Genomic DNA, 11,653 nt, shown 5'->3' with positions numbered 1-11,653 from the left:
TAGATATTCAAACATATAGAAGGAAAGCGGGATAATCCCGTGCCCCTACCATCCAATTATAGTGAAACTAGAAATTATTGTCAATGTCGGATATGTGTTTATGTGTAAACGTAATTTTCCTGTCCTGAAGAGTGTGTTGGTTGATCTTTCTATCCAGTCTTAAGCGCCGTGTATGATAGCTGATAAATATTTTCGTGTGTGTGTCAAGGCTAGGTTAACAATGTATTTTTTAGGTGGGTGTGGGTGCAATATAAATATTCTTAATTTTTCTCAATGCCATTTACGGATCATACCATACTGAAGAACGAATACAATTTTTTTTCCCTTAAAAAACTATCGATCATTTCTACAGTCAACCCAAACAAAAAAATAGCAAAGGCGATCCGAATAGATTGGATTTATTTTTCTTTGGAAATATTTTGGACCAAATGTATGATTTTTCGATCGGAATATCTCTAGACCACTTCCGTTGTATCGTGAAAAAGATTGGATGTTGTTGCAGGAATACACATTAATTTGATGTTTTGGGTGACTCGCCTCTGGTGGATTGCAGCACATACGTTACGACAGCGAAATCCGCGATTGTTCTGATTAAGACATTATTTCTTTCCACCGCCATATTATACAGTGGGAAGGAACGTAGTTAAGAACATTGTTCTCGATGGCGTCGAAGTACATCTGAGTTTGTTCCCGACTTTACGAAAAGACTAAGGGTGTTCCGATTGGATTATACTGTAAATCACCGCGGCGACATAAATTTGAGGAATAATAATAATAATAATAACGACTTAGTGGAGCGCTTATTCTTTCAAAAATCTCTTAGGACTTTATAACATGAACTTAATACACAAGGGTATAAGAGCAGTTTGCATACAGACAACATAAAAACACATACAAATGCCTCACATACACTGTAAAAACAAATGACCTATTACACAAAATAACAACATGAAAACGATGGCTGAGACCAGAGGCAGTCAACGAAATATAACAGAGAAAAGAGATTTTGTGTTTGATTCTACTGCTATAAGTATGATCATAGCTGCATTTAAAAAAAATAAAATAAAATTGAAGCTTCTGCAGAAGTTACAGTGGCAGACCCCAAAGAAAAGTGTTACATTAGTAAAGTTCAGAGTACATGTACTAATGAACACACAAGGGTTTTAGGCGAGGTTGTTCCGAATGTGTTAGCTCAAACAAAATAGAGCCTCATCTACTTATGTATAATTTGTGGTTTCACCCGTTTACAATCGGAGTATGATAGTCCTCTTCCTTCGAATTGTATCGTTTAATCAAACTCTAATGACATATTTGAGTGAGATCTCATGGAGAAACGCGAGAATTGTCATTGAACGATTTTATTGTTCGACTCGCATCGGAAAGAGTCGAGAATATCCCACTCACCTGATCCCGCCATTCACAATCGGAATGACCTCGGCCTTTTCTTTTAAACTTTTTCGATCATAGCTCGTTTCAGCGTGCCTATGATAAACGCTCAAGTTTTAGTGTTTAATTAGTGTCAAGAGTATTTACATATGTATCTATAGATTAGAGTGTCTGATAACAATGCTTATTTTCGGCATGTTCGATGCTGCATCGAGAGAGGTAACTACAGCAAATGTACTATTGTTATTTTATTATTTTTTATTTAGATCTATGTATGTTTCGGGTTGATTCCCACATCGATGCCTTATGGTGTAGACCTTGGGGCTCGTATCGTTACAGTTTCCTTACAAATCATACATGTGCTACTACCAACATTATCCTAGGATTATTTTGTACAAGAGTGATTTGTAAGCATTGATACGAACTCATGTGGTGGGTTGGCATCCAGAAATGGTTTACCAGTATCAGTGAGATATAACTATATAGCAACCACAGGGGCTTGCGTTGCTTACAAGTTAACTATCGGTCATACATGTACTGTTTACTAGTATTATGTATAACATGTATAAATTGTTAATTGTAATCAACGATACAAGACTCTGTGATAGCAACAGGGTATGCTTTTTTTCTTTAGAATGATTAAACATATGAAAATGGAATGTTTTCCAACATAATCTGAGTGCATAATTAAAAAAAATTCTTTTGAAATAAATTCGCAGGAAGCATTCAAGCAATGCACCGTTTTTAATATTGGTCCCTTTTTTGTGTGCAAATTTTCGACTGGAAAGCTTCTACTATCAACACAACAGTGTACTCACTCTGCTTTTTTATCAAGGGTGGTCATAAAATCAGACATTTGTTTTTGCTGCCATATGTCACCCAATTTTCAGTGCTATGTTCTGCATCAATGTCTGCAACAGAGGCACTGTGAATACTTGCATTTTTTAGAAGCTGAAGAATTTTCTAGCTAAGGCAGTTTTTTTCATGTTTGAACTTGAAGTCAAATGTTTAAAAACACTTTAAGGAGCTCATTAAGGAAACTAAAAATACACATGATTATCTCATTAGTTTTGTTTGTGAAAACTTTTGGGAACACTTATTTTTCTCAATTTCATTGTTCACCAAGTATACATTGAGTCTCTAATTATGACATAGGAAACACATCAAATGGCACTTGTGAGTGCTAAATCTTCCTTACATCATTCATGCTTTGAACTAAATCCTCCTGGTAGTTAATCATTACAGATAGGTGCTTTTTATTTCCAAATACATACCTGTCAAAGAAATCTCCAGAGTTGTATGTTGTTGTGGGGTTTAATGCCATTTTTCAGAGTGGTCTAAAGTGCTCTCCATTATGGATCACTGCCATCTCACCTCTGTCTGCGTGGGTTTGAGTCTCGGATTCGGCCAATGTGGGTATGTGAGAAAGCTTGCCAGTAGCTTATCGTGGGTTGGTGGTTCTTTCCAGGGTTTTCCCGGGTTCTTCCCCCACCATTAACACTGGCTGCCATGTATAGCCTATCGTGTGCTGAAAAAAAAATGGCATTAAACCCTAAAACAACAACAAAGAAAGCATCTGTTTACCTCTGATTCTTGCCAACCAGCCTGTGTTCACACAACAGAAACTCATTTTCAGAGTGTAAACAAAGAAATAGGTTTATTAATATTTGTATCCGTAATATATTTCATTGCTTTCAAACGCATATTGACTGAAATAAGACACTAACAAACAATTATACCCCTCTGGTGGCCTAAGTAGTTAGAGTGTCCGTCTCAGATGCAAGAGGTCACATGATCGAACCCTACCAAGTTGTACCAATAACTTATAAAAATGGTACCAACAACTGCCTCACTAGGTGCTCAGCATTAAGAGGTTAGTGTTAGGACTGGTTGGTCTGGTGTCAGGATAATGTGACTGGGCGGGACATGATGCTGCATGTCTGCAGCATGATGCCCCAGTGTTAGACATCACTGTAAACTGCCACACTGAAAAAAATATGATTGTTAAAGCTGCATTAAAAATACAAATCATTCACATGCATACAATGTAAACAATTATTTAAAATATAAATATTTATTCATTATTTATCAAAACTTGCTATAAATGACAATACTTTGTATGAATTTTTATTCAGACCAATGTATGGCAGTGATCATTATATAGTGAGTAATAAGTATAAAATTAATTTTAACTTTTGATATCTTACCCTCTGTAATAATGGACTGTCCATTTAATTTGGGGTGATGGAGGCTGTAAGTTTGGGGGGTAAACACTCAGGCTTTCAGATGGCAAGAAGAAAAAAATTACTCTGAATCTGATTTATAGAAAAGAATGTTGATTATATTCATTATGTGGGTTGGGAACAAAATTATTTAGAAGTAAGAGAAAATAAATATCCCAACCAAAATGAGGGAAAATTTTCCTACCTTCTCCCCACATTAAATGGTTGATCCTTAAATTATGTATGCAATACCTGAACAAATCAATCAAACTCAGCATGTCCTTAATCTCAGATAGTATAGGAGGGCTATCAGATGAGACCAGGTGTTAGTAACAACATAATGATATAATGAGGGACACCTTGTCAGAGCTTTGCTGCAAATTGGACTAAAATATATAAGAATATGAATATGAAATTATGTCAGATACATTGTATATTGTGTCAGTATTTAGTATTTATTAGTTAATATGAAAATGAAATTTTAAAAAATTGTTTTTAATGTGTTGGAGAACTGGGATGGTTTATAGAAATTTTTCAGTGTTGTTAGATGAGAAGGGGTAGTGGTTTAGTTTTCCACATGTTTTATGATACCCTCCACTATGTCTGTTCACATGCCTGTCTGGACCCATTTCCTAAACTGCAAGGTACAAATTCACTAAACTTGCTACTATAAAGAGAACAGCAGAAGCTATACATTGTAATGAATTGTAACTAGATTGTAATTGCAAATTAGTACAAATGCTTAATCAGCTATCCTTAATCAAGAAATTTTCTTTTTACTTTCTGAAAGTTCACTATGAAACTGCATTTGAAAATATTTCTAAAATTGTTTTTAAAAAACCTGTAACATGCACGTGTCTTTCAAATCATAATGTTCATTATTTTGTTCTTGCCGATAAAACTTGACCATAATTGTTCATAGACAACACACTATGGAATTTTAAGTCAGTATATGAATGAAGTAAACCCTTCTTTTTCAACCAGATCAACACAGCCAGCATACAAGTGCATCTATTTTTAGAAAGGGGTGTTTTCTTAATGTAACCACTCACCCTATAGCTTCATTACAACAATCCATTGACAGACCTGCCAACCCTTACAATTTTGCCATAAGTCTTATGAAAGTGACCTTTAAAATATGGACTTGTGGAATTAAAAACAAAAACTATGGGAAAATGATTGTTGCTGAAAAATACTTATAATTGGTTCATCTGTGTTTGATTTGGATCTGGGTTTCATATTAGGATCAGAGGAATTAGTCAAGTAACCAGACTAACTTTACAGCAGTACCTCAGGTGCTTTAAACTGCACATATTTTTTACATTCTAAGCATTTGCATGATCAAACTTTTGATTATAGAAATATTTAAAACAGCATCCAGCAAGCAATGCATGTTGAAGATGAAATTAAGCCTGTCAAAAGTGTTATAAATCAGCACAGAAGATTAAAAAGGAATATTTCGATTCTTGTGAATAAAAGCAGGAAGGGATGCAATTATGTTTATTGGACATCATGTGTCAATTTGAGTATATCTTGTGGCAGGAAATATAATAGCCATCAACATGTGAAATGGAAGGGGAAAAAAATCCAAGACTTATGTCAGTTTGAGAAATGGCAACAAGGCATTGAGCTGCATAGGGTTTGGAACTAAAGTTTGTACAACTGTACAAGGGGTAAATAAGGTCTATGTGTACTTTACTAACTTTTCAGTCGAACATAATGTTTACCATAGTTACATATTTTGAATATCGAACTTTTGAATATGTTTTCCAGCTTTACAATAGCATTTTATGATATTTTGTTATGCCTTACTGAAAACTTTTAAAACTTAAAGAACAAAATCACCTGCCTTGCTGGGATGGTCTTGTCGGGGTTGGAAGGTCTGCATTGATAGGATTGCAAATGAAAGATTTTATTATTTGTCTACATACTTGTAGTAACATTAGGCATTGGTTAAATATTATTTGCTTTACTGTTTTTTTTTTTCTTTCTTCTATGTATTTTCACAAAAAATGAGTGAACTTGACCATACAGCATGTTTCAAATTCCACAACATGGCATTGTCCCATATGTTTCTGACCTGCATAGTACTATAGTACTTTCCAGACACAGCAATGTCTGCCACTGTTTCCCCATGACAGGTTCACTTAGTAAGTTATGATTCCAAACTGATTTGAATGTGCACAAGTTTGGCGCAATTGATATCAACTAGTTGATGACTCGAAGCCTACATTTAGCCATGAGCTATAATATAACACTTGAACTAACCTGGCTAAGGCATAGGAGCATCTCAAAGTATGGTTATTCGGTGTCCCACTATAAAAAAAAAAAATACAAAATCACAGGGCAAAGTCGTTTTTGCTTTCCTAACAGAAGAAGGTGAAGTTTACATTTTTAGGCAACTTAGTCACCCACTTCGCCTGGTAGTGTTACCCCTGAATTCACAGGATATTAATGTATTTCTTAATGTTCAAAATTTCCACCTGTGTCAAGCTCAGGGCAGCAGTGTTTGTACTTGACCTGTATGTTTTTAGTTAACAAATTTGCTTTTTTGATTTGGTAATTACCCATTCAAGGTTTTAAAAGTTAATTGTTTTCTGTTTGGTAATTACCCATTCATGCTTTTAAAAGTTAATTGTTTTTTATTTGGTAATTACCCATTCATGCTTTTAAAAGTTAATTTCTTTTTTGATTTGGTAATTACACATTCATGCTTTTAAAAGTTGTTTTTTATTTGGTAATTACCCATTCAAGGTTTCAGAAATTGTTTTTTGATTTTGTAATTACCTATTCATGGTTTTAGAAGTTAATTGCTTTTTGATTTGGTAATTACCCATTCATGGTTTTAAAATTTAATTGCTAACAATGTAAAGAGGATATGATCATTCAGATCAAAATTTACTACAGGAGTAAAATAGATGAGCTGCTTATATTTATAGCAAGTGCATTGGTATTGTGAATACATGCATATCACTGCAAAGTGTGCTGGATGTATCATCTAAAAGGTTTGGGTTCAAATCCTGCCCTTAATATGGCCACCATGGTGGCCTTCTTGAAAACGTTATCTCTACTTCTCCCAGATAGAGTTGGTTAACGTTTGTTATATTTTCTTTAATAAAACATTTAATAAAAATCTGATATCTCACATTTGGCCATATAATTTACAACATTTGTTTTTATCATTAACTGACTTTGGCATTCATCAGCTGTAATTGCTCTTGAACCAATCTACTTAATTTTAGCTTTATTCAGTAAGGAAAAGGAGTAAAGCAGTGAAGAGTATTGCACTTAGACTATTCTGTCAAAATGATAAAGTAGTTAAAGATTAATCTGTGTGACAGTGTCAAAATGATAAAGTAGTTAAAGATTAATCTGTGTGACAGTGTCAAAATGATAAAGTAGTTAAAGATTAATCTGTGTGACAGTGTCAAAATGATAAAGTAGTTAAAGATTAATCTGTGTGACAGTGTCAAAATGATAAAGTAGTTAAAGATTAATCTGTGTGACAGTGTCAAAATGATAAAGTAGTTAAAGATTAATCTGTGTGACAGTGTCAAAATGATAAAGTAGTTAAAGATTAATCTGTGTGACAGTGTCAAAATGTTGTGTGTATGTGTTTTGGATTTTTAAAGTAGCTTTAGCAATTTTTTAGTCATATCACTACAATGTCTGGAGTACGACAGTTTATAGTGACGTCTAGCACTGGGGTATCTTGCTGCAGACATGTAGCACCCAGTCCCATTATCCTGACACCAGGCTGACCAGTCCTAACTCTAACCTCATAATGCTGAGTACCAAGTGAGGCAGCTGTTAGTACCATTGTTATAAGTCTTTGGTATGACCCGGCCAGGGTTTGAACCCACAGCCTCCCGTAGCCGAGGTGGATGCTCTAACCACCAGGCCACTGGAGCAGTTTATCAAAATGGTAAGGCAGTTAGAGACCAAGTTCTAATTGTGCCATAGTGTCAAAATGGTAAATCAGTTAGACTGATCTGTGGATCAGATGAGCTACACAGCAGCACTTGTTAAGGCAGTAAGTCATTGATCAATGTGGATATCTTACAGTGTACATGTAGGATTATTGCAGAATGTAGCTGAGCATGAAATCAAGATCAACATGGTACTAGCCAGGCACTGTAATTTGATGGTGGAGTTTTTTTTTTAGAGCACTGAGGATTTTAATAACTTCAAAAATAAATGCATCTCACATCTATAGGACTGGTATTGAAAACAACTGAAATAGTACACACTATCACTGAAGGCCATGATTGCAGGCTTATCATGTGACTCTATCAGTGCAATAGATGAATTAGCATCAGATGTTGCACACCTGTATTGATCCATGTACAAAAGATAACCACTAAGCAGGTTGGGCAGTTATTCTTGATTGCCTTATGCACTTGCTTATAAGACCAAGTCCAACTGCAGGCTGAATAGACCCAAATCTGCCATCACATAATATGCTGGCAGATCTGGGTCTGAGAAATTTGTTAGGAGTAATCGTTAAAACCAATACCATAGATCCTGATCTGTAGGCACATTATGCAAAGGCAGATCAGGATCTTTGTTGTTTGCAATTTTGATTGACTTGTAAGCAAGTATATACAGTATCTAAATTGCACACGTGGAATCAGTGATAAAGGAGACCTTCAGGTATTGGGTTTGAATGGTATATTTATGAGTATCAGAGATTAAGGAACTGGCCTTTACTGGTGCTGACATGTTATGGCTTGGGCATGCATTTTAAAGGTATCGTATTTGCTTGGCAAATGTATATTATCATATGCATTTGAAGATATGAGCTATCCATTAACTTTCATTACAGAAGGTATGCATTAACTTTTATTATTAAACATAGCAGTACATTAACTTTCATTATGTTCATTAGCATTCATTACAGCATTATACCAAATTCTTTACTTATTCAGTATTGAGATACTTCATCTCTCTGGCCACCTGACCATTACCATATTTCTCCTAAACCACTGTGTAGAAATTCACAAAACATTGTGGCTATGGTGTGTTGCCCTTGTGGTAACCATCTGCAAAAGGGGTGTCATATTTGGTTACCCTCTGGTGTCCATAGAAGTGGGGTCAGACACCAGATATGCTAAAACTTCAGCTACAGTGACATTTTAAATTATTTTCATGCCAAACTCTGTGTACTGTATGCAGTCTTAGAAGAAAGATGTATTGGCATTGAGTTCCATGGTGAGTCTTTGCATTGCTTTAGGTGTAAATTCAGTGTGTCAACATGCAGTTACTGATGTAAATCACGGTCAACATTCTTGATACAATTATTAATGTAAGATCACTGTTAACTATTACAACTCTATGGTCTTAAAATAAGTAATAGAAAAGAGTCATAACTAACAAGTTTAGTAAAATTGAACAAATAATTTATTTTCCTAGTACAAAATGAAAAATGTAAAAAGCCCTTACAGTATAATAGTATTGCAAAATAAATCCCAGAATAATCCTATAAATTGCAACATAATTTCTCATGATTAAAGATCTGAACAAATGTTAGTGGTATTCTAAATAAATCCAACTGTGTCATAGTAATGTGCCCTGGTGGCCTGTGCTGAAGTGATGTGCCAATAATCTCTTGTTGAATCATGATAATACAATCATTATTTGAATTTCATCATGAATCCAAGTCTCTATTTCCAATAATGTTATTTTTGAGCACTTTTTATTTCCAGAGAAGAATAATTTAAATGAAAATTATTGAATGAATAAATTCCAGCTCACTTAAGTACTGGACACAACAACGATTCTTTCTTGAGTTCTTATAGCGCAAATAAATGATTGATTTTATGGTACTTGATCCCAGGTAAAATTGATGTTTTAAAAAAACAAGCTTTACCTAATTAAAAATTTTATTCTGGATGGTTCCAAATGTTTACATGATAAAATAATAGTTATTATTAGAAGGTTTGTTTCTAAAATTATAATAGAAAATTTAGTAAACAACAGGTAGAGGATATTTTATTCATGTTGAATTTCCAAAGTGATACACTCGGATTCAGAAAAGCATTTTTTTTTGCAAAACCCAAGCCAATGAGTCAGGTCAGGTAAAAAATGAACTTGATTTTGGACAAGGTCAAGTCCAAAATACAAATATCCTTTACCTATAATGAAATAAAAAAATATAAAAAAACTAACTTACAAACAAAGCAAATTGAATATACATAACACAACACTCTTCATACAATTATAGATATAAAAATACTGTCAACATTCTTCATACAATTACTGATGAAAAGTTACTGTCAACAGTCATCATACAATTACTGATGAAAAATTACTGTCAACAGTCATCATACAATTACTGATGGAAAATCACTGTCAACATTCTTCATACAATTACTGATTTAAAATCACTGTCAACATTCATCATACAATTACTGATGGAAAATCAGTCAACATTCATCGTATAATTACTGATGGAAAATCACTGTTAGGGCATAACCGATTAGCATTTTTCTACTGATTTCCGATTCCGGATTTTGGGCATGAAATTTTTCCGATTCCGGATACGATTCAATTAATCGGAAATGCTAAATTAAAAGGTTTTTCAAATTAACTTTTTAAACCATGTTACACACGTTTTGCATATCACACCGATGTCACAAGGGGAAGGATATGGCAAGACTATAGCAAAATGCAACGAAGTTCAAAGCCACAAAGAATCCATGAAATTTTTTATTTTTTTGCCAGTTCCGACCCATTCTTTGTTAAACAATTAGTTGATCTTGCCGCCAGGCTTTTATTTTCCCGCCTTAATCATTTATGTCGGTAAGCGGCCAGTTCCATCCTGTACTTTATTCAACAATTAGTTGATCTTGCCACCATGCTTTAATGTCGCGGTCAAATAAAAATAAAACAGGCTTTTGTTTGGTCCTATAAAGTTGGCCTCTTGTGGAATCATTTTCTTTTAATACCTCATTAGCATGTGTCAATGTATTCAATATTATGCCTTCATTATTGAGGATGTTGACATAAACGGGTAGGACTGTATTATATATTTTAATAAATTTAAATCTTTCGGTCTAACTCAAGTATTATCGTTTCACCCCGTTGTGTTGACCATATTGGACTTTTCTGACTTCTTATTTAACTTTATTAACGCACTATCGAATGACACGCAGTGTTAGACACGGTGCTATAGAAATTCAACTTTATTATTTTTGTTATCCGAATCGGTCGTTCCTGCCTTGTCCGACTCCGATTAATCGGAAGTTCATACTATCCGGTGGAATCCGATTTCCAATCAAAAGTCGGTTATGCCCTAATCACTGTCAACATTCTTCGTACAATTACTGATTTAAAATCACTGTCAACATTCATCATACAATTACTGATGGAAAATCACTGTCAACTTTCATCGTACAATTACTGATGGAAAATCACTGTCAACATTCTTTGTACAATTACTGATGTAAAATCACTGTCAACATTCATCATACAATTACTGATGAAAAATCACAATGTCACAATTCCGCATATAGTTACCAAAAGACTTAACTTTTTTATACACAGGATACATAGACTTGGAGCAGTTACCATGACAACATAAAATCCTATCATGGAAGAAACAAAGGACATTCGTCAGGAGATCTCTGGTTCAAATGACATTGTCATGGAAACAGATGGTCCGAAGTTGACTTTGACATCTGTAACAGGTAAAAGTGTAAAGTATATTTTATAAATCTGGCTATTAATTTGTAGATATATTTTTGCTCTTTCTGCCAAAATTGGGGCATAGTTTTTTATTTTTTTATTTTTTTTGCAACATCAGATATTAAAAGTATGAAAAATATTAAACTTAGATGATAGCCCAGCTTTAAATTGGGCAACAAAGACAGCAAGGAGTGCAACTGTTTGCTTCAAAATTTTTTGAAACTTAATTGTCATTTGAAATTTTATCCATTGTGAAATATATTTTTTTGTATTTTTTAAAAAAGAATTAATCAGTCATAATATCATAGTGTAGCCCACTGGGCTACTTAATTTAGATCTCACCACCACATTGAAGAGGA

The 11,653-nt window shown here is 34.1% G+C and overlaps 1 protein-coding gene across 2 annotated transcripts in view; it reads left to right on the top strand.

Annotated features, from left to right (window-relative positions):
• The first annotated feature begins 1,417 nt into the window (after positions 1-1,417).
• LOC149784778 (uncharacterized) overlaps positions 1,418-11,653 on the top strand; it is a 44,557-nt gene continuing 34,321 nt past the window's right edge. The window contains exons 1-2 of one of the 2 annotated variants that reach the window (XM_089932793.1): positions 1,418-1,605; positions 11,154-11,296. In XM_089932793.1, the coding sequence (XP_089788919.1) occupies positions 11,200-11,296 (97 nt within the window). In that variant the 5' untranslated portion in view covers positions 1,418-1,605; positions 11,154-11,199. Of the gene's footprint in view, positions 1,606-8,258; positions 8,358-11,153; positions 11,297-11,653 lie in introns of those variants that run through there. The other variant, XM_089932794.1, reaches the window with a different exon arrangement.

The sequence above is a fragment of the Sinohyriopsis cumingii genome, chromosome 14 (assembly GCF_028554795.1).
Source record: "Sinohyriopsis cumingii isolate HCF-2022 chromosome 14, ASM2855479v2, whole genome shotgun sequence".
NCBI lineage: Eukaryota > Metazoa > Mollusca > Bivalvia > Unionida > Unionidae > Sinohyriopsis > Sinohyriopsis cumingii.
This window is presented reverse-complemented; position numbering and strand designations above follow the sequence as displayed.